Source organism: Ahaetulla prasina, chromosome 8 (genome assembly GCF_028640845.1).
Source record: "Ahaetulla prasina isolate Xishuangbanna chromosome 8, ASM2864084v1, whole genome shotgun sequence".
Classification (NCBI taxonomy): Eukaryota; Metazoa; Chordata; class Lepidosauria; order Squamata; family Colubridae; genus Ahaetulla; species Ahaetulla prasina.
Window position 1 is genome coordinate 88255148 of NC_080546.1, and position 24317 is coordinate 88279464.

The window sequence follows — 24317 nt, forward strand, 5'->3', positions numbered from 1 at the left end:
CTGCCGTTCTAATTATCCTCTGAAGTCTTTATCTGTCTTGTTGGGCGGCAGAATTGTGGCCGAACTGTGTTTTCCACTGATTCAGGGGGAACATGAGTCAGAAAAAGATGGTGTATTTCTGTGAACCATCTTGGTTGGATTTAAGCTGTAAATCAGTGTTTTATTGCCACTTTAATGCTCTTAGTCAGAGGAAGTTTCTTTATGAAGAGACAGATTCACTGCAGCCAAGGCGGAAGTGTTTTCATTCCAAAGAAGTAGTTGATCCCAGTCCATAATTTGATATTTGGCAGGGCTAGTCCGAGGAATAAATTTACATCTTCTCTATGCTAAGTTTTCATCCAGGGCCAGGCTTTCCTTATATAGGGTTTATAATAGCCATTGTTTATATGATCCGAGAGGATCCAACAGAACAGTGATAGGAACAAAACACACAGCTACTGCTGGGGACTTTAAATGCAGACATTAGTCATAAGTAAGGCTTATAAAAAGTGATGTTGATTACAAGCAGCTTAATAGCTTAAGGCCATGATGGTGAACCTATGGCACAGGTGCCACAGGTGCTACGCGGAGCCATATCTGTGGGCACGCAAACGTTGCCCTAGCTCAGCTCCAGCGCACATGCACGCAACGGCCAGTTGATTTTCAGGCCTTCTGAGCCCACCAGAAGTCAGGAAACGGGCCTCCGGGGTGTGTGTGGCTGTTTTTGCCCTCCCCGGATTCCAAGGAAGTCTCTGGAGCCTAGTGAGGGCGAAAAACAGGCCTACCGGGCCCACTGATAACCTTTTTGCCGTCACGTGCCAAAAGCGAGAGGAGCGCAGGGGTCTCGCGCACATGCATGGGGGGGCAATGAATTATGGGTGTGGGGACACGCGCATGTGACTCCTCACCCGCAGTCCCCTCACTTTTGGCACACGACGGCAAAAAGGTTAGCCATCACTGGCTTAAGGCATTCTAGTCACTTTGGGGGGAAACATCCCGAGTTCATTGCATCGTTTTTTGTTTTTTTTTAAAAAATCATTATCTTCTTTCTTGTCTCTCGTTTCTTGTTTTGTTTTTTCATTATTGGTGACATTGCCTCTTTTCGGATTTTCCCATCTGACTCATATCAAGAGCATGAAATTTGTGATCGGTTTCTGGCTTTAGGCGACTTTTGTTGATTCGGTCCTCTGACGGCGCGAATGAATTCGAAGCACCTGCCGCTCAAGCACCTTCTTCCGCTTGGTGCTTGTATCGAGCTTTGCGCTAGCCACAAAGCTGACAATAAATAGGGAATTAATTGAGTTGCCGGGAACGGAGCTGTCTTTTCAGCCAGATGAACTTTATCTGATGGAACGTTGAATGTGTTCTGGTATAAAATGAAATTGGAAGGATGAAATTGGCTGCAAGGAAGCTGGGAGGAGGGATCGGAGTTCCTGTCCTTTATAATCAAACCTTCTTTTGTAAGTGTGATGCATGCACACAACTCAAATAAAAGAAAACCGGGCTTTGGCGGCACAGTTACAGCTGCCATTTTGTGTCGTTTTGACCTCCCCTCCCTTGGAAGCCTTTGATCCGGGCATTTTCTGCGGTGGTCTATTTTGCATTAGCTTTGAAATGGGTATATAAATTAGGGGTGAAATGCTCCCGGTTCAGACCGGATCGCGCGAACCAGTAGCGATCTTGGCTTGTAGTTCGGAGAACCGGTAACGATCGCAGTGCGAGGCTCCACCCATCCTCCCAGCTGTCGTTACTTCCTGGTTTTAACCAGGAAGTAATGTGTTTTGTACCCTCTGTGCATGCGCAGAAAGGTTTTGCGCATGCGCAGAGAGTGTATTCGCGAGCGCGTGTGGGTCGTGCATGCACTTCCGAACCGGTAAGGAAGATAAGTAGATTTCACCCCTGATATGAATGTGTCCTTAATTAAATGGAATAGGGTAATGTGAACGATTATCGTTCTAGGAAACACCAATCTGTAATTTTGTGATGCTTATTGGACAAAATGCTGTTTAACATTCATCTTGAGTTTGGACTACTCAGTTCTGCTAAAGTTGCATTACCCTAACATGTGAATATAGGTAGTCCTCAACTTACAACAAGTTCGTTGAGTGACCGTTGAAAGTTACAACTGAAAAAAATTGACTTACGGCTGTTTCTCACTTACGACTGTTGCAAAATCCCCACAATCGGCAGCTGACTCACATTTATGGCGGTTGCCGTGTCCCAAGGTCATGTGATTAACCCCTTTTGCGACCTTCTGACCAGCCAAGTCAATGAGGAAATCCAGAATTCACTTATCAACTTGGTTACTAACTAGACAACTGCAGTGATTCACTTAACGACTCTGGCAAGAGAGGTCATAAAATGGGGCAAAATTCATTTAAATGTCTCACTTAGCAGCAAAACCTTTGGGCGCAATTGTGGTCGTAATTCGAGGACTACTTGTATGTTCGATATTAACGGTTCCGTTACATATCGAACATACAGACACTGACAGCCGTGTCTTCTAAGTTCCCTACATTTGAAGAATTACTATCGACTTACTCTGGACTTGGAACATTATTTCTTCTGAATGCTAAGTTGATATATAGAACAGAACAGAATAACAGAGCTGGAAGGGACCTTGAAGGTCTTCTAGTCCAACCCCCTGCTTAGGCAGGAAACTCTACAAATTGGGATACTTGGCAACTGGTTCCTATTTATGACGGTTGCAGCACGTTATCTCCTTTTGCGACCTACTGACAAGCAAAGCTGATGGGGGGGAGGGTGGAAGCAAAATTCACTTAACAACCAGGTTACTAACTTAACAAGTGCAAAACAGATTTAGCAACTGTGGAAGGAAGAAGGAAGGCCGTAAAATGGGGGCAAAAACTCCACAAACCTCTCGCTTCGCAACATAAATTTTGGGCTCCGTTGCGGTCATAAATCGAGGACTGACTGCGTATTCCAGGGTTTAAGAGGCTTGTATGCCATGCGAGGCATGGATACCGGTTCGCTTAATGGGGGACAGCTTTTTTCAGTTCAGCAACCACGTTGCATGAAAACTTGATTTTCACAGCTAAAAATCGCCTTAACGACAGGAAAGAAACTAAACCTGTGGGGGGGTGTATAAGCCAGTTTTTGCTTTTAAAAAAATCTACAGCGTAGTCCAATATATCCAGAGGTGGTATGCTGACGGTTTGGACAGGTACACCCGTACCGGTAACCGAAATTGCAGGGGGGCCCGCCTCGCCTCCCTGCCCCAGCTCTATGCCGTGCTATTTCTGCACATTTTGATGCCGCGCGCATGCATGAAAGCCGTGCATGTCAGCAAAGTGCAACCCTCAGAATATATCCCATCTGCCTGATTTTATTCCCAAAGGGCAAGGCAGAAGAGAACCAATACCTGCTGGGAACGTTGTTTTTTTTCCTTTCTCTAAAGTGTCTTGAGGGACGCGGTGGCTTAGTGGCTAAGACGCTGAGCTTGTTGATCGAAAGGTCGGCATTTCAGCGGTTTGAATCCCTAGTGCTGCCGTGTAACAGGGTGAGCTCCCGTTACTTGTCCCAGCTTCTGCCAACCTAGCAGTTCGAAAGCAGGTAAAAAATGCAAGTAGAAAAATAGGGACCACCTTTGGTGGGAAGGGAACAGCGTTCCGTGCGCCTTTGGCGTTGAGTCATGCCGGCCACATGACCACGGAGACGTCTTCGGACAGCGCTGGCTCTTCGGCTTTGAAACGGAGATGAGCACCGCCCCGTAGAGTCAGGAACGACTAGCACATATGTGCAAGGGGAACCTTTACCTAAAGTGTCTATTTTTTACCTTAAATATACAGAGAGGTATTTCTCTTCCATTTTTCCTTTTAACATAAGTATTGGCTACTGTGCCTGTCTTCAGCCTTCCAGCTGTTTCATATGAATCCCAGAGACAAAATACCTGGAGATCTCGTGTGGAAATATGGAAATCTCCTGAGATTTTGGACATTTTGTATACGGAACAAAATGTGGGCAGGAAGGGATAAGGCTGCCATTTTGAACTGCCATGGACATCTAGACTGTCATATTCCCGTGGAAATTTCTCAGTGATGGGATTCAGCCGGTTCGGGAAAACCGGTAGTTCCGGTGATCATTTGACTCCGCCCACCCGCCCCTGCCCTATTCTGTCTTATATTTCCTTGGACACATAGAGAGCACACTGCTCGACATAGAAAGGAAATGTATGATATAAAACGATAAAAAATATTAATGTGAGTAAGGCAATCGTTAAGTCAATCGGGCGCCCCCACTGATTGTAGGTGTGTAAGGTAAGTGTGAAAAATGGTTATAAATCACTTTTTTTCCAGTGCCGTCGTAACTCTGAACGGTCACTAAAGGAGCTGTTGTAAGTTGAGAACTGTCTGTACTTCGTTTGCTTTTAAATGCCTGTTTTTGTCATCTCGTTCTCTTTCACGGGCTGTGCTTCGCTCTGAAAGCTGAAGCTTAAGACAGGAAGCCAGATAACTTTCTGCTCCGATAAGGAATTCTTTGTCTCTCAGAAAAGGCCGGACGCTCTTAGCAGTGTTTCATAGATTTAAACTTGGAAGATTTTTGTTTGCTTACTTACCAACTTGATTTATAAGCTGTTCTAGGTTGAAATGACTCAGAGAGGCTTATATCCCCATCCTTCAGTAAGGAAGGTTAAAAAGAGAAAAAGGGGGAACAGTAGTAACGACATAATCATCAAGACTTCCTGGTGGAATTTCACGGATTTTATACAACTACAGCAACGTTCGGTAGAGATATATATATATTCTTCAACCAGTAGATGGCAGTTGTTTGTAAGTTTGTAGTTGTATCTATGGCGGTGAGTGTGATGGCGAATCTTTTGGCCATCGCCTGCCAAAAGCGGGGGAGAGCGCGGGGGGAGTTGCACACGTGGCCACACCCATAATTCTATGTGCCCCCCCACACACACACACATGCGCACGTGACACTACCATCTCACACTCCCCACCACCACTTTTGGCATGGTGGGACCGGAAGGCCCGTTTTTTGCTCTCACCAGGCTCCAGAACCTTTCTAGGAGCCTTGGGAGGACCAAAATGGCCTTTTCCACTCGCCCTGGAGGTTCTCCGGAGGCCAGAAATGGCCCATTTGCCAACTTCCTGTGGGGCCAGAAGTTGGCAAATGGGTCGTTTTCGGCCTCGGGGGGGTGGGGGTGAGGAAGGCGCCATTTTCACCCTCCCCAACCTCCTAGAAAGGCTCTGGAGCCCGAGGAGAGCAAAAATGGGCTTTCCAGTCCCTCCGGAAGTTGACAAACGAGCTGTTTCCAGCTTTCGGAGGGCCTCCAGGGGGAGTGGGGAAGGCCGTTTTGCCCCCCCCCCCCCGGCTCATAGAAAGGCTCTGGAGCATGAGGAGAGCAAAAAATGGGCCTTCCCCACCCCCACCAGGCCCTTCGGAGGTAGGAAACAGCCTGTTTCCCTATTGCAGGTGGGCCCAGAAGGCGCGAAAATCAGCTGGTGCATGCCAGAGCTGAGTTCCCATGCCCACCAATATGGCTACATGTGCCACCTGTTGCACGCGTGCCATAGGTTCGCCATCATGGATCTATGGTATATGTGTTATGTCTTCCCCCTGGCAGTTAAGTAGAAAACCACATGTGGACAGTGCACTGTCTGCTCTGCTGGGCTATATACAGAATTTCTAACAGTTGTAACTAAAATTCTTCTGCAATTGCAGATCCATCACCTTTTCAACAACTTTCCCTGAAAAATGGGAGATTTTAAGACAGGAAAATATTTACCTACTGTTGTTGTTTTTTGTTTGTTTTTTGTTGTTTTTTGAATTTATATCCCGCCCTTCTCCGAAGACTCAGGGCGGCTTACATTGTGTAAGGCAATAGTCTTCATCCATTTGTATATTATATACAAAGTCAATTTATTGCCCCCAACAATCTGGGTCCTCATTTTACCTACCTTATAAAGGATGGAAGGCTGAGTCAACCTTGGGCCTGGTGGGACTTGAACCTGCAGTTAGTGTAATTGCAGGCAGCTGTGTTAATAACAGACTGCATTAGCCTATTGAGCCACAAGAGGCCCATTGTTGAGTTGAGCAATGGCTTCTTGAGAAGGGACCATCCCAGCTTTGTCTCCAAAATGGACAAGGCCACCTCCTCGCTCACCTATGCATTCAGTTCCTGAACTAGTTTCCTTTACCTCTCTCAAGATATTCACCGGTCATCATGAAGGACCCCTGAGGTCTAAACCACAGATAGCAGAACCTTGTTCAAAGTCAAGCGCCAAAGATCAGCTCCACACACGAAGGTCCAATTAAACTGATTTATTGCTAAACAGCCTATGCGCAGGAATCTTCTCAACTAATGGCCACCTTCACCTGATTAGAGTTAGATACGGGTCAGTAGAATTCAAGGGAGGTTGGATTTACTCTGCTTGCGGCTACGTAAGAATTCTGGGCTGGTCCCCCTTTTAACTCTGCCTCCCAGTTTCCGCAGTTAACAAATCATTGTTAATTCCTTAATGCCCATGAAGTCAGAACTTACGTGAGTTGTAACCGTTTGCATCAGAAAGAGGACAAGGGAGGCTGACACACAAATGTCAATTGCATTGTATTGTTCATCAATTTCTTTGTAGTAATGCAGAGTTCCCCAATGCAAGGGTGGGTTTCACTTTACTACCGCTTCATGCGCGCATGCTTCTGCGCATGCCACAGAAGCTTCTGCGCATGCGCAGATCGGTCATGATGACGGAGCCTCCCGCCGCCATTACTACCAGTTCGCAAGAAGCGGACCGAACAGGGAGCAACCCGCCACTGCCCCAATGTGGACTGGCAAAGGGATGGAGAGGGATGGTTCCACGCGAGCTCAAGGCCCAGACGTGGCCTGTGGCCCCAGGGGGTTAGGGACCCCTTTGATAATAGATCTTTTGTTCTCACAAAACTAGTACTACAAACGGGAAGGATCTAATTAGATCACAAAGACACGATGGAAGCATAGCATGCACGAACAAACGCCCTCTTTGTTTCATCTGTTCAGCTGTGTTCAAGATCGGTTGAGGAATTTTGACTCAAATCCTAACTATGTCATTTCTCAGGTTAAAGAACGTTTTCCTTCTTCCGAAAATGAAATGTGAATAGAATAGATAGCTTAGTGGTTGGACCAGTTTTATTTTTTTACGTTAGCTTGTATTGCTTTGCGCGGGGTGGTCATAGTTTAAAATAAGTCCATCTATGATTTTTAATACTATAGTATATTTTATTATTATATGATATTGTTGCAGTATTTCCATTATGTTTGACACTTGCAGAATTTCAAAAAAGTTTACTCAGAAAGAAAGTTTGCCTGGTTTTCGGTGAGACTTCAAATTTTAACTCGGTCGCGTCACAATAGACCCGGCATTGAATTATAGAGTTTGGAACAAGCCATCATCTTTCTTTGAATCTTTTGGCACGTTGTTTCAGAGTTTTAAGCTGCGATTGCAGGATCTTTTTCTCGGTGAACATCAGCTATGAATAAAAGAAGCCTGGCTAGGAAGTTTGAGAGCAAATAAATCAGTGAATTTCACAACACCTTTGGAAGGAGTTCCTTGTTCCTTCCTTCCTTTCTCCTGTGAAAATGGGAATTTAGAAAAATGTACTTACAGAAACATTTGGGGTGTGTAGAAGCAAGCAAGTCAGAGAGTGATCAAGATTGCAGTCTGGATCAAAGGTGGGTTTCATATAATTTTACCACCGGATCGCCACGCACCGAAAATGTGAGTGCGCATGTGCTCGCTTCACTCATGCGCACGCCTTTGATGCATCCGTGTGGCCTTCTGCGCATGCGCTTTGCTCACACACGCGGCTTGCATGCATATGTTGTGTCTTGTCCGCTCTCACAGCAGCCGGGGCCTTCTTATCTGCTCCCGAACACGGAGGAATGTATGCCTCCCGGCCCCAGTTCTGGCTCCATGCCCAGACAAGCTGCAGAGGAGGGGGCACCTCCCGGTCCCAGCCCTGGCTCCATGCCCAAGCAGGCTGCAGAGGAGGGAGCACCCCCCGGCCCCAGCCCTGGCTCCATGCCCAGGCAAACGGAGCAGCTAGACCCCTCCCCCTCCTCCACAGCATGTGAGCCTGAGGAAAGTTTACTTCCAACAACAGCTGATTGGAGTGACCCTCGCATCAGAAGATTGGATAGGCGGAGGCAACAGAAGGAAGGGAGGGGCAGGCCTTAATGAGTGCTGAGTCATGGAGCCACACCCCATGGCCTATATAAAGGATCTGCTTTCTGGCAGTCTCTGAGTCAGGCAAAGTCGAACTTATCTTGCTGAAGTCACTTACTGGTCTCCTGCCTGCTCTGAGGACTTTGCTAGGACTTTGGGCAGAGCTGCAGAGGCAAGCCTGATTCGGATTTCCCTGACCCGGCCGTCAGCGGAGGAGTGGGACACGACAGCATACGTGCAGCTTAGAAAAGGTGCCTAAATAGGACGGCATAGCGTCGGGGCGGGTGGATGGGCCCACCCATAGATCGCCACTACCAGTTCACCCGAACCGGTCTGAACCGGCTGAATTCTGGATGGTAAACAACAGGCTTCAATCGAACCCTGGCAAGACTGAATACTGGTCCCTATCTAAGAAAATGCAATTCAGTGGTGAGAAAAACAGGGCCTCTGGTGGCTCAGCAGACTAAGTCTGTCTTTTATTAACACAGCTGCTTTCATTACTGCAAGTTCAAGTCCCACCAGGCCCAAGGTTGACTCAGCCTTCCATCCTTTATAAGGTGGGTAAAATGAGGACCCAGATTGTTGGGGGCAATAAAAGTTGACTTTGTATATAATATACAAATGGATGAAGACTATTGCCTTACACAGTGTAAGCCGCCCTGAGTCTTTGTAGAAGGGCGGGATATAAATGCAAATTTAAAAAAAAAGAGTAAGGTTCTACATTTAGGCAAGAAAAGCCAAATGCACAGGTATAGAATAGGTGGTAGCTGGCTCAATAGCAGTAACTGCGAGGGGGATCTTGGGGTCCTACTGGACAGTCACTTAAAGATGAGCCAGCCATGTGCTGCAGCGGCCAAAAAAGCCAATGCAATCCTAGGCTGCCTTAACAGAGGGATAGACTCAAGATCACCTGACGTGTTAATACCACTTTATAAGGCCTTGGTAAGGCCACACTTGGATTACTGCATCCAGTTTTGGTTGCCATGATGTAAAAAAAGATGTGGAGACTCTAGAAAGAGTGCAGAGAAGAGCAACCAAGATGATTAGGGGACTGGAGGCTAAAACATACGAAGAACGGTTGCAGGAACTCGGTATGTCTAGTTTAATGAAAAGAAGGACTAGGGGAGACATGATAGCAGTGTTCCAGTATCTCAAGGGCTGCCCCAAAGAAGAGGGAGTCAAGCTATTCTCGAAAGCACCTGCAGATAGAATAAGAAGCATTTTGGAAATATATATATAAGCAAAAAAACAACAACCCACTAGAAGTTAAAAGGAAGAAACAGCTGCAATCACACATTGCTCCTAGAAGCACGAAGCGTAAACACCAGCCTGAAGATGATGAATGAGACTTTGTCAAAATATCGCCAAGACACTTCAAATTTTACGCGGGAGAAAACCCGAATAACCAAAGACAGACAGACAGACAGACAGACAGACAGACAGACAGACATACATATATATATATATATATATATATATATATATATATATATATATATTTTCTGAGGTTTTCGCAGGTGTTTGTATGTAGGTCTTTGGTTATTCGGGTTTTCTCCCATGTAAATGGAGTCTTGGCGACAGCCGATGAATCTCATTCATCATCTTCCAGCTGGTCTTCAGGGCTCTGCTGCACATGTGTGGGGGTAAGGTACGTGCGGGGGGGGTTGCATACACTCACGAGGGCCGGGTGCGCATGTGGGGGGCCACACATGCATGAGGGGGACATGTGTACATGCACATGGGGACGGAGCATTTGCAGGTGGGCGCATGCACGGGGGCGGGCCGCACGAACGCACAGGTACGCTTTGGGCACTCAGTCCTGAAGATGTTAGCCATCGCTGCCTTAGATTGCGTTTCTTTCTTACCTTTATACCTGGGCCTTATTTGCATACAAAAATGCCATTTCTTCGTTTAGCACAAGGCGTGAGCGAAATCTTATCGCGACCCATGTCCTGTTTGGACAAGTTGCTTTGCCTTGGCCTCAATCCATAGGGTGGAGCAGCAGGGAGGGGACGGGAAAACTACACTGTGCAGTTTTATTTTATTTTATTTTTTATTTTTATATTTAACACAAGGCAAGGCCCAAGACTGTTTTCTTAAGGGAGCAGGGTTCATTATCTGATTTCTTATTAATGCTAATCTACCATTCTACATAGCTAAAATGTTGGGCGTGGAGGGAAGGGTTTCTTTTTGAACTTGGCCTGCTGATTTGACTTATAAGAGCATTGCCGAATCCGCAAGTCATTCAGTTGTTTTTTTGGGGGGTTGAAAAAACATAAATCCCGATTGCAAATAAAAAAATAAAAACGAAAATGTAATTATAGAGATTTTTAAAAAAAAAAACCGTTGAGGGAAAGAGCATTTTGGAAATACATACATACATACATATATATATATATATATGATTCTCAATGACTTTCTGGACTTACTCAGAAAGTTTTTTCAGATGTGGTTTGCCAGCCACCACCTTGAAAAGGTTGAGGGAAAGAGCATTTTGGAAATATATATATATATATATAAGCAAAAAAACAACAACCCACTAGCAGTTAAAAAGAAGAAACAGCTGCAATCACACATTGTTCCTAGAAGCATGAAGCGTAAACACCAGCCTGAAGATGACGAATGAGATTTTGTCGAAATATCGCCAAGACATTTCAAATTTTACGCGGGAGAAAACCCGAATAACCAAAGACAGACAGACAGACAGACAGACAGACAGACAGACAGACATACATACATATATATATATATATATATATATATATATATATATATATATATATATTTTCTGAGGTTTTCGCAGGTGTTTGTATGTAGGTCTTTGGTTATTCGGGTTTTCTCCCATGTAAAATTGGAAGTGTCTTGGCGATGTTCGATGAATCTCATTCATCATCTTCAGGCTTAGCTCGTGCTTCTAGAGCCCTAAACACCTAAGCTGAAGCCTGAAGATGATGAATGAGACTTCGTCGAAACGTCGCCAAGACACTTCCAATTTTACGTGGGAGAAAACCCGAATAACCAAAGACACACACACACAAACACACACACACATATATATATGTCTTTGGTTATTCGGGTTTACAAATACATATACATAAATATATATGATTCTCAATGACTTTCTGGACTTACTCAGAAAGTTTTTTCAGATGTGGTTTGCCAGCCACCACCTTGAAAAGGTTGAGAGAAATCAAATTGTGCTTTGTGCCCGAAGCAGGACTAGAACCCACAACCTCCCGGTTTCTAACTTGATGTTGTTCCACCCTAAGGGTGACCTTCAACTGGCTCTTTTGTCCTAAAACTTGGCAAAAAAAAACTCGTACCGGCGAGTTTCAGCAAGTATGAATTTTCAAGTATTTTACTCCGACTAAGTTTTTTTTTTGTTTGGGACTTGAATTACTGGTTCTTTGGAACAAGAGTTGACCATTCAACTGTTTCTCGCAGTTACGACCTTTGCAGAATCCCCATTTTGATCCCGGGATCAAAATTTGGATGCTTGACAACTGGTTCATGTTTATGACCGCTGCTGTGTCCCAGGGTCACCTGGTCCTTTTTTCAGTGGTGGGATTCAAATAAATTAACAACCGGTTCTCTGCCCTAATGACCATCTGGGTGGGTGTGGCCATGGTGGGCGTGGCCAGGGGGTGTGGCAGGCAGTACTCAGCCTACTGCACCCACCCACCCCCCCGGGAGCAAAAACAAGCCGCGGCGGGACGCCGCCCTCCTAGTGCCCTGTTTTGGGCTAGTAGGCCTCCCTGCAACCTCCTGGGAGCAAAAACAGGCAGCGGAGAGCCTGTTTTCCACCTCCCCAGGTTCTGGAGGCTCTCTGGAGGCTGGAAATAGGCCCATTTTTGTGCTCCGCAGGCCTCTGGGAGGCTAGTTTTCCACCTCCCCAGGCTCCGTGCACCCCCTGCACTAACCTGGGATCCAAAACAGGCTGCGTGGGGACTGGGGTGGGGCGGGGGCCAGCCAGCCAGTCATCGGAGCTACTGGTTCACCGAACCGGACGTAAAATTAACATCCGGTTCGTCCGAACCGGTCCAAACCGTTTGAATCCCACCTCTGCCCCTTTTGCGACCTTCTGATAAGCAGTCAATGGGGAAGCTAGATTCACTTAACAACCAGGTAACTAACTTATCCACTGCGGTGATTCACTTAACAACTGAGGCCAGAAAGGTCGTAAAAACCAGGCAAAACTCACTTAACAAATGCCTCACTTAAATGCATCAACTTTGGGCTCCACTGCGGTCATAAGTCAAGGACTACCTGTATAGTGAAAACACACAAATATTTGCGAAAATCATAAATTGAAATATTTGAAAACGATACCCTTCGTAGTTAGACATTATGGACAAAGTAGGTTTATAAAACCAGATGAAAACGTACCTTGAGCCAGAATTCTGGAGATAATTTGGCATCCGTTCTGTTTTCCATTCATCTTCCTGAGCTTGAATTAATATAGCAAAGCGCTTATAATACATGATTATATTATAAATCGATTATAGGTTTGCTTCGTGTTCTATAAAAGGCGCATACCTTGCGATTAATCATTCATGTTATACTTGGGATCTTCTGAGCTGGCATTTTTAATTTCAAAAATGCCCAGCTGAAAGTGATTTTTAATTTATTGGCCGACATCCCTGAACAGAATTCAAAAATTGATAATTATTGCGTTGGTTTTTATGCATTTCTAGCGCCACCTATGGATGCAAATAAAGTTTTTTTTATTTATTTATTTACATTTATATCCCGCCCTTCTCCGAAGACTCAGGGCGGCTTACAGTGTATAAGGCAATAGTCTCATTCTATTTGTATATTTACAAAGTCAACTTATTGCCCCCACAACAATCTGGGTCCTCATTTTACCTACCTTATAAAGGATGGAAGGCTGAGTCAACCTTGGGCCGGGCTTGAACCTGCAGTAATTGCAGGCTGCTGTGTTTTAATAACAGGCTTCTTTACAGCCTGAGCTACCACGGTATCTCCTCTGAACGGCGAAATCGAGGTAGTCCTCGAATTACGACTCCCGTTCAGCCCAGAATTTCTGTTATTAAGCAAGACATTTGTTAAGTGAGTTTTGCCCAGTTTTACAACCTTCCTGGCCTCCGTTGTTAAGTGAAGCACTGTAGTCGATAGGTTAGTAGCCCGGTTGTTAAGTGAATCTGGCTTCCCCATGGATTTGGCTTGTCAGAAGGTCGCAAAAGGGACTCGCAACATGACCTTGGGCAGTGGTCCTAAATATGAGTCAGTTGCCAAGCGGGTGAATTTTGATCACATGATCATGGGGATGCTACAATGGTCGTAACTGTGAAAAACGGTCATAAGTCGCATTTTTCAGTGTCGCTGTAACTTCGAACAATCACTAAAGGAACTGTTTAGAGGACTACCTGTATTTCAGGGACTGATAGTTACAGATAATCCTCGACTTACAACTGTTCGCTCAGTGACTGTTCGAAGTTACAACGACCACTGCAGCATCCCCATGGTCACGCGATTTGCATTTGGATGCTTGCCAGCTGACTCACATTTATGACGGTTGCAGTATCCCCGTGGTCATATGGTTTACATTTGAATGTAAACCATATTGTACATTTGAACCTGGATGGTCGGTTGTCCTTTGAAGACCATTTGGCGACCGTCTCCAGGAGAGCTTTTTATCAGGTTCGCCTGATCCGCCAGTTGCGTCCCTTCCTGGACCGGGATGCCCTATGCACGGTCACTCATGCTCTCGTTACCTCTCGCCTGGACTACTGCAATGCTCTCTACATGGGGCTCCCCTTGAAGAGCACCCGGAGAATTCAGCTAGTCCAGAATGCGGCTGCGCGGGTTATTGAGGGAGCGGTTTGGAGCTCCCACGTAACACCTATCCTGCGCAGACTGCACTGGCCACCTGTTGTTTTCCGGGTGCGCTTCAAGGTATTGGTTACCACCTTTAAAGCGCTCCATGGCTTAGGACCGGGCTACCTACGGGACCGTCTACTGCCGGCCTCTATCTCCCAGCGTCCGGTTCGCTCCCACAGAGGGGGACTCCTCAGGGTGCCGTCAGCCAAACAGTGTCGACTGGCGGCCCCCAGGGGGAGGGCCTTCTCTGTGGGGGCTCCTACCCTGTGGAACGAACTTCCCCTCGAGCTTCGACAACTACCTGACCTTAGGACCTTTCGCCACGAACTTAAAACCTATTTATTTCATACGGCTGGACTGGCCTGATCTTAATTTTAAATTTTAATTGAATTGTGATGGGTTTTAAATTTCTGTAATTTTATGGGGTGTAATGTCATTTTAAATTTTCTGGCAAATTTGAATCAGTTTTTTAAGGGTTGTTTTAATTGTTGTGTATGTTTGCTTGTATTTTATTTGCCTGTTCACCGCCCTGAGTCCTTCGGGAGAAGGGCGGTATACAAAGTAAAACATTATTATTATTATTATTATTATTATTATTATTATTATTATTATTATTATTATTATTATTATTATTATTATTAATGCTCGACAGCTGATTCATATTTATAACCGTTGCTGTGTCCCAAGGTCACGCGATCCCGTTTTGTGACCTTCTGACAAGCCAAGTCCATGAAGAAGCCAGCTTCACTTAACAGCCAGGTCACTAACTTAACAACGGCGGTGATTCACTTAACCAACGGGGCCAGAACAGTCGTTAAATGGAGCAGGATTCACTTCACCAATGTCCACACTTAGCAACATAAAATCTGGGCTCAGCTGCGGTCGTATGGGGAGGACTCTCCCGTCCAACCTAACAAATAGAATAGAATTTTTTTTATTTATTGGCCAAGTGTGATTGGACACACAAGGAATTTGTCTTGGTGCATATGCTCTCAGTGTACATAAAAGAAAAGATACCTTCGTCAAGGTAGAATAGAATAGAATAGAATAGAATAGAATAGAATAGAATAGAATAGAATAGAATAGAATAGAATAGAATAGAATAGAATAGAATTTATTGGCCAAGTGTGATTGGACACACAAGGAATTTGTCTTGGTGCATATGTTCTCAGTGTACATAAAAGAAAAGATACGTTCATCAAGGTACAACATTTACAACACAATTGATGATCAATATATCAATATAAATCATAAGGATTGCCAGCAACAAGTTATAGTCATACAGTCATAAGTGGAAAGAGATTGGTGATGGGAACTATGAAACGATTAATAGTAGTGCAGATTCAGTAAATAGTCTGACAGTGTTGAGGGAATTATTTGTTTAGCAGAGTGATGGCCTTCGGGAAAAAACTGTTCTTGTGTCTAGTTGTTCTGGTGTGCAGTGCTCTATAGCGTCGTTTTGAGGGTAGGAGTTGAAACAGTTTATATCCAGGATGTGAGGGATCTGCAAATATTTTCACGGCCCTCTTCTTGATTCGTGCAGTATACAGGTCCTCAATGGAAGGCAGGTTGGTAGCAATTGTTTTTTCTGCAGCTCTAATTATCCTCTGAAGTCTGTGTTTTTCTTGTTGGGTTGCAGAACCGAACCAGACAGTTAGAGAGGTGCAAATGACAGACTCAATAATTCCTCTGTAGAATAGACAGTAGTTGTATAATTTGCATTCTGCAAAAGTTAAGGAGGCTGGAGCGATGTTGGATAATGTGTGCCACACTCATTTCGGAAGAGCTAATTGCGGTGTTTTGCAAATAAAAGCACAACCTCCTTCGGTTTCACCTTTCCTAATTCAGAAAGTCGGTTTCAAGATGACAGTAGTTAGGTTATTTCCATTTGTTTAAAACTGACCTTTTTCAATTTTGGGAGCGATGCCTCCAACAGGAAAAAAAAAATGCGCTTTCAAGTTAGCGTTGTAGCAGGTCATAAAAGAGTTCATGATAATGTGTGTGTGTGAGAGAGAGAGAGGGGGGAAGGGAGGGAGGGGGGGAGGGAGAGAGAGAGAGAAAGAAAAAAAGAAGTGCGCAGTTATACGGCTAGTCCTAGACTTACAAACATAATTGACACCAACATTTCCGTTGTTAAGCAAAGCATTTGTTAAGTGTGCTTCCCCTCCCCGCCCCATTTTTACGACCTTTCTTGCTACATTGATTAAGTGAGTCTCCGCCGTTGACACATTACTATAACCTGGTTGTTAAGTGACCCTGGCTCTCCCATGGACTTTGCGGGTCAGAAGGTCGCCAAAGGGGATCCCGTGACTGTGGGACCATAGCAACGGTCATAAGCGTGAACCGGCGGCCAAGCATCTGAATTTTGATCATGTGATCATGGGGATGCTGCAAAGGTCGTAGCTGTGGAAAGTGGTCGCAAGCCCCTTTTTTTCAGTGGCCGCTGCTGTCACTTTGAACGGTCACTAAACGAACTGCCGTAAGTTGAGGGCTAGCCATATGATGGATTCGTTTTTAATCTTGATTACAAACCAATACATAGCGATACATAAGTGATACATAAGGTGGCTTAGTGGGTAAGGCGCTGAGCTTGTCGATCGAAAGGTCGGAAGTTCAGCAGTTCGAATCCCTAATGGGGTGAGCTCCCGTGACTTGTCCCAGCTTCTGCCAACCTAGCAGTTCGAAAGCATGTAAAAAATGCAAGTAGAAAAATAGGGACCACCTTTGGTGGGAAGGGAACAGCGTTCCGTGGGCCTTTGGCATTGAGTCATGCCGGCCACTTGACCACGGAGACGTCTTCGGACAGCGTTGGCTCTTCGGCTTTGAAACGGAGATGAGCACCGCCCCCTAGAGTCGGGAACGACTAGCACGTATCTGCGAGGGGAACCTTTACCTTTTACATAGTGATACAGGTGGTCCTGGAGCTACAACCGTTCATTTAGTGACCGTTCAAAGTGACAGCGGCATTGAAAAAAGGGACTTATGACCTGTCATGCCTCCCCCATTCCAGCGAGTGAGAGGGCAGTTCCGTTGGCCTTGAAGGAAACTGGGGAAAGGCAGAATCAGGCTGTTCGGAATTAGCCAGGCCTGCAGGCAAGGAGGAGAGATAGAGCTCAGACGAGGAGCAAGAAACACCCCCTCCTGAGGCAAGGGCTAGGAGAGTGCAGAGAAGGCGGGATCAGTCCAGGCAGAGAAGGCCGCGTGCGAGGAGAGTGCCCCGCCCAGCTTCATCAGGAACACCTGGGGAATGAGACTTAAGGAGGGGTCATTTGTCGGGAACAAACACTGAGTTCCTGAAGTGTTGTGTGCCGGGCGTTTGAATTTGTCAAGAGTCCTTGCATTCCTTGTTGGACTAATTATCTGGATCTTCTGCTTCCTGAACTCCTTGCTTGGCTCTCGTTTAGCCAAATACGTTTGGGATTTATTGCCGGGCAGCCTTGGGGCAGGCAGCGCTGGGCTTGGACTAATTGCTGCTTGAGGTTTGTGTGGGGGTTTGTTCTCACTCTGCTCTGGGACTTGCCAGAAACATGGCAGCGTTTGGGGAGATTTGGAGCAATAAAGGGACTGTTTGAACTGATAGCTGTTTGTGTTATCTCTGTGCCGTATCCTGGGTGACCAGTTTTCACACTTATGACCGTTGCAGCATTCCCAGGGTCATGTGATCAGAATTTGGATGCTTGGCAACTGACTCGTATTTATGACGTTTGCAGTATCCCAGGGTCACGTGATCCCCTCTGGCGACCTTCTGAAAAAGCAAAGTCGAAGAGAAGTTAAGATTCACTTAACAACCACGTTGCTAACTTAAGAAGGGCAGTGATTCACGTAACAATGGGGGCAAGAAAGATCGTAAAATGGGGCAAAGCTCACTTAATAAAGGCTTCGCTTAGCAACAGAAATTGTGGTCGTAAGTTGAGGACCGAGTCTACTGAATAATGGTGTGACATATTGTAAAATAAATCTAGGCTATGGTTCCAGGATAATTAGTGCACTTTTGACCGTGTAAAATTTCTTCAACTCTCCACCATGTTTTCTATGGGGTGAAATCCAGCAGGTTCTGACAGGTTCTGGAGAACCGGTAGCGGAAATTTTGAGTAGTCTGGAGAACCAGCAAATACCACTCTGGCTGGCCCCAGAGTGGGGTGGGAATGGAGATTTTGCAATATCCTTCCCTCAGGAGTGGGGTGGGAATGGAGATTTTGCAATATCCTTCCCTCGATGGGGGGGAATGAAGATTTTGCAATATCCTTCCCTCAGGAGTGGGGTGGGAATGGAGATTTTGCAGTGTCCTTCCCTCAGGAGTTGGGTGGGAAAGGAGATTTTGCAATGTCCTTCCATCGGGGGGGGGGGGGAATGGAGATTTTGCAATATCCTTCCCTCAGGAGTTGGGTGGGAATGGAGATTTTGCAATATCCTTCCCTCGGGAGTGGGATGGGAATGGAGATTTTGCAATGTCCTTCCCTCAAGAGTGGGGTGGGAATGGAGATTTTGCAATATCCTTCCCTCAGGAGTGGGGTGGGAATGGAGATTTTGCAATATCCTTCCCTCAGGAGTGGGGTGGGAATGAGGATTTTGCAGTATCCTTCCCCCAGGAAAGGGGTGGGAATGGAGATTTTGCCATATCCTTCCCTCAGGAAAGGGGTGGGAATGGAGATTTTGCAGTATCCTTCCCTCAGGAAAGGGGTGGGAATGGAGATTTTGCAGTATCCTTCCCTCAGGAGTGGGGTGGGAATGGAGATTTTGCAATATCCTTCCCTCGGGAGTGGGATGGGAATGGAGATTTTGCAATGTCCTTCCCTCAAGAGTCGGGTGGGAATGGAGATTTTGCAATGTCCTTCCTTCAGGAGTGGGGTGGGAATGGAGATTTTGCAATATCCTTCCCCCAGGAATGGGGTGGGAATGGAGATTTTGCAGTGTCCTTCCCTCAGGAGTTGGGTGGAAATGGAGATTTTGCAATATCCTTCCCTCGGGAGTGGGATGGGAATGGAGATTTTGCAATATCCTTCCCTCAAGAGTCGGGTGGGAATGGAGATTTTGCAATATCCTTCCTTCAGGAGTGGGGTGGGAATGGTGATTTTGCAATATCTTTCCCCTGCCATGCCCACCAAGCCACGCCCACAGAACCAGTAGTAAAAAAAAAATGGATTTCACTACTCGTCATGAGTTTTCAAAAACATTGTTTTAAAATGTGTGTCTTTATCCCAAAATGTCTTCTTGTAATCATGCTTTTTAAAGGACCCTTGCTTTAGAATTTTAAGATGTTGGCATCATAAACACAGAAACCCTGAAGAAAACTTCTTTTAGTTTTTGAAAGTGACTTTAGTCTGACTTTTAGTAACTGGTTGATTGCTGTAGTCCACAATTGAAATACCCCTTGTTAATCCCCTATTGAAATGATGTAAAATACATTGCTCAATATTGGAAGAAAGAAGAATTACCTACAATTGAAGAATGGACACTTAAAGTATCAAATCTGGCAGAAATGGCAAAAATCTCTGCTTACTTGAAAGACTATACACAAGAAAAATATATTTTAGAATGGAAAATGTGGATTGATTATATTCAGAATAAGTATCAGATAAAAAAATATCGAATAGCATATGAGTAAATTTAGGAAATATTTTGTATTAGATATATTTCTGAAAGAGAGGGGAATTGAGAGTGTGATTAAGTGTGGAGAGACTAGAGATTATAATTTAGGAATTATTTTAGATTATGATTGTTAGTTTTGATACCCTGCATTTTGTTCTGGGAAGTCGGGGAGGTATGGGGAGGGAATTGGGGGGTTGAGGCTAGAGATGGAGTGATGGTGAATGTACAGGGATTATTGAAGATGTATAAATATAATTAATGTAGGGTCGGGTCTGCCCAGTTACCATTTTAGAACGGTGGGGAGGGAGAAAAGAGAGAGTAGGAGGTAGGAAAGAGGAGAAGAGGAAGGAAGAGGGGTAGAAGAGGGAGAAGGAAGGTGTAGGGTGGAGGGAGGAGAGGATGTAGATAAGAGAAGGAGAGGAAGGTTTGGATAGTAAAAGAAGGTAGAAGAGAGGAGTGTTAAAAAGGGGGGTGGTGACTGGGCAGGCCCGACTAAATGTATATAACTGTACATTGAATGAATTGTTTGACATGATTGTAAAAATAAAACTTTTTTACTAAAAAAAAAAAAAGAAATGATGTAAAATACAAATTACAACTGTTGTACTTTTCTCCCCCCTTTTTTTAGAATCCAAGGTATTTATCTCGAAAGAAAATGTTAATGTTTGACCCCGTCCCTATCAAACAAGAAGCAATGGAGCCAATTCCAGTGGTGGGTATTTAAAAAGATTATAAATATTAATATATATTCTCATTACATTGTAATAAGGCTGTGTGTGCAATACCGTCCGCATTCTTTTTTTTTTTTCGGTTCTGAAAGATGCAAGATTAAAAACAGGGTAGAGGTGACCAAATAGGCATTCTAAAGCATTTCTAACAAATAAATTGGATTTACATCAAAACTTGCTTACTGCAGGTATCAAGAAGTGTTATCTGTTTCAGGACACGGTTGCTTCAGCAGAGATGTAGATTTGAAATATAATATTTGGATTAAGAGACAGCGACAAAAGGAAAACATATATGTGTGCGACAAAGAATAGAAGCCGATTTGGTGTACTGAATAACGTGCCGCTGGCCTAGAAACAGGAGCCTGGGAGTTCTAGTCCTCCCTTAGGCATGAAGGCTGGCTTATTGACTGGGCCAATCAACAGGAAACTGGGAGTTCTAGTCCCACTTTAGGAATGAAAACCAGCCAGATAGTAAAACGTTTTGAATAAAAAAAAACCAGCCAGATGACCTTCAGACCAATCACCGGGAGCATGTGAGTTCTAGTCCTGCCTTATGCATGAAGGTTGACTGGTTGACTTTGCGCCAATCACCAGGAAACTGGGAGTTCTAGTGCCACCTTAGGAATGAAAGCCATCTAGGTTATCTTCAGACCAATCACTGGGAGCGTGTGAGTTCTAGTCCTGCCTTATGCATGAAGGTTGACTGGTTGACTTTGCGCCAATCACCAGGAAACTGGGAGTTCTAGTTCCACCTTAGGATGAAAGCCATCTAGGTTATCTTCAGACCAATCACCGGGAGCGTGTGAGTTCTAGTCCTGCCTTATGCATGAAGGTTGACTGGTTGACTTTGCGCCAATCACCAGGAAACTGGGAGTTCTAGTGCCACCTTAGGAATGAAAGCCATCTAGGTTATCTTCAGACCAATCACCGGGAGCGTGTGAGTTCTAGTCCTGCCTTATGCCTGAAGGTTGACTGGTTGACTTTGCGCCAATCACCAGGAAACTGGGAGTTCCAGTCCTGCCTTAGGCATAAAAGGCACCCAAGTGATTTGGGGCCAATCGCTCCCTCGTAGCCCAACTCACCCCACAGGGTTGTTGTCGTTGAGGGGAAAATAGGAGGTGGAAGAAGTATTAAAGTATGTTTGTCGCCTTGAGTAAGAAAGGCAGGATAAAAATCTAATAAGTGAATCGTTTACTAGAGTGAAATAAGTGGATCTTATTGTCACTTGTAGTATGGTTTCCAAAAAAATGTTTCGGTATATTCAGTGGATTTACTTTAATTTTAAGTCCAGTAGAACTCACCTTAGAGCAGGGGTCTCCAACCTTGGCAACTTTAAGAGTTGTGGACTTCAACTCCCAGAATTCCTCAGCTACCAAACCTGGCTTACAAATTCTGGGAGTTGAAGTCCACAACTCTTAATGTTGCCAAGGTTGGAGACCCCTGCCTTAGAGCATGACAGAAACAAGTCACCAGGAAGGAGTTCCTGTTTTCCAATACATTTTTTTCCCCTTTCTCTTTTCTGCCCACTGGTTCCCATTCATTCCTTTCTTCCTCTTTTTCTTTCGCAGTCGTTCAACTCTACTTACATGGACCACATGAAGTCCAACAAGTACAGTGTCATCTACTCCACGCCGGAGATGATGTCCAATAAGTTCTACCAGATTCCAGATGGACTTTGCAGTGGGGTTCAGGTGGAGCCTGTTGACCTTACCATGAACAAACGGAGTTCACCGCCGTCCGCTGGGAATTCTCCTTCCTCCTTCAAATTCCAGACTCTAGCCCGGAGATCTTCCCCTGGGTTATTAAATCTGCCCTCATCCAGCCCTACCGTAAAGAAATTAGGTCCACCAGGAATGCAGCCTTTCACTATGCCCTTAACGATTCCACCAGTGATGGCGGCCCTTTCCCGTCATGGACTAAGGAGTCCCGGAATACTCCCAGTTATTCAGCCCCTTGTCGTACAACCCGTCCCTTTTATGTACACCTCTCACCTTCAACAGCCTATCATGGTGTCCACCGTTCTTCCCGAAGAGTTGGAAAACCCAAGCAGCGTCCCAGGTAAAACATCTGTCCATCCTCTGGTCTGTTTTGCACTTTCTTGTTTTATTTTTTTGGGAGGGAAGTCAACCTAAAAGAATTTTGTTCATCTTCTACTTTAAATTGTGGCAATAGCACTAGGGCTTAGACTTGTATACCGCTTCACAGGTGCTTTACAGACCTCTCTTAAGAGGTCCCAACAATCTGGGTCCTCATTTGACCGACCTCGGAAGGATGGAGGGCTGAATCAACCTTGAACCGATGAGAATTGAACTGCTGACAGTCAGCGGAATTTGCCTGCAATGCTGCATTCTAACCATTGTGCACCATGGAAGGAAGGAAGGAGGGAGGGAGGGAGGGAAGAAGGAAGGAAGGAAGGAAGGAAGGAAGGAAGGAAGGAAGGAAGGAAGGAAGGAAGGAAGGAAGGAAGGAAGGACAGACTAGCAATAGCACTTAAACTTATATGCCACTTTACAGTGCTTTACAATGGTCTGTAAGCATTTCACAGAGTCAGCCTCTTTCCTCCAACAATCTGGGTCCTCATTTGACCAACCTCGGAAGGATGGAGGGCTGAATCAACCTTGAAACGATGAGAATCGAACTGCTGACAGTCAGCAGAATCTGCCTGCAGTACTGCAGTCTAACCACTGCGCCACCAATGCTCTACAAATTATCCTAAGCTTGATGGTGTAAATGGAAGCTTATACAGAGAGATACTGAACCATAGGGAGAATCCATAGAACTGAAGAAAATGCTTAAGCATTTTCTTAAGAAATCTTTAGCTAGCTGTCCCTTGCTTTAAGGTATCCCATTGCCGTAGTAAGAAATGCAGTGATAAATGGAAGGGCAGAAAGAAATTGCGGACTGACTTACATTTCTTGGAGGAAAGGAAATATAGCTAAAGTATTTCAAATATACTTGCTGAAGATGCTAAATTGATTTATTATTATTAATATTAATATTAATATTGATAATATTATTGCTATTGCTATTATTATTATTACTATTATTATTATATAATATGAGTTATTCTCAATAGAATAATTGATATTGTTCTATTAAGCACTTGGTGTTCCTATAGAAAGCAAAGCAACAGAATGAAAACCACTATAAATTTGTCTATAGTGACCAGAACAAAGGGCTGGGTTATAAGGTATATTATAGAACGGCACTGTCGTTCAGTTATGTAGATTAATTCAATTATTCTTAATAGAATAATTGATATTATTCTACAGTATTAAGCACTTGGTGTTCCTATAGAAAGCAAAGCAATAGAATGGAAGTTCTATAGATTAATTCAATCATTCTTAATAGAATAATTAATATTGTTAAGGGCCGGTTTAGCTCACGCTGGTAAAGCCTGTTATTAAGAACACAGTAGCCTGCAATTACTGCAGGTTCGAGCCCGGCCCAAGGTTGACTCAGCCTTCCATCCTTTATAAGGTAGGTAAAATGAGGACCCAGATTGTTGGGGGGGCAATAAGTTGACTTTGTAAAAATATAAAAATAGAATGAGACTATTGCCTTATACACTGTTCTTCAAAAAAAAAAAGCAGTTGGCGTTCCTACAGAGAGCAAAGCAATAGAATGGAAGCCACTATAGATTGCTCTGTAGTAACCAGAATGAAGGGCTGGGTTAGAAGGCTTATTATAGAACGCCACTGTCATTCAGTTATGTAGATTAATTCAATTATTCTTAATAGAATAATTGATATCATTCTACGCAGCGGTGGTATTCAGCTGGTTCCCACCGGTTCGGATGAACCTGTAGCGGCGATCGCAGGTGGGCCTGCCTACCAGCCCCAGTTCCAAGTTGTGCTATTTAGGCACGTTTGGAGGCCGAGCACATGCACAGAAAGTTGCGTGAGTGAGCAAAGCTAAGTGAAACTTAAGGGGCATGCATAAGAGCACAAATGTGCCTACCGTTCCTGTCCTATTGTTTTTCTTTTTCTCCTTCTTATATATATATATATGT

At 44.7% G+C, this 24317-nt stretch overlaps 1 protein-coding gene across 1 annotated transcript in view; it reads left to right on the forward strand.

Moving 5' to 3' along the window:
- The window catches only part of KLF3 (KLF transcription factor 3), a 50862-nt gene that overhangs the window by 16071 nt on the left and 10474 nt on the right, over positions 1-24317 (forward strand). Inside the window, exons 2-3 of the mRNA XM_058193831.1 lie at positions 20206-20289; positions 21874-22363. Of these exons, the coding sequence (XP_058049814.1) occupies positions 20233-20289; positions 21874-22363 (547 nt within the window). The 5' untranslated portion in view covers positions 20206-20232. The remainder of the gene's footprint in view (positions 1-20205; positions 20290-21873; positions 22364-24317) is intronic.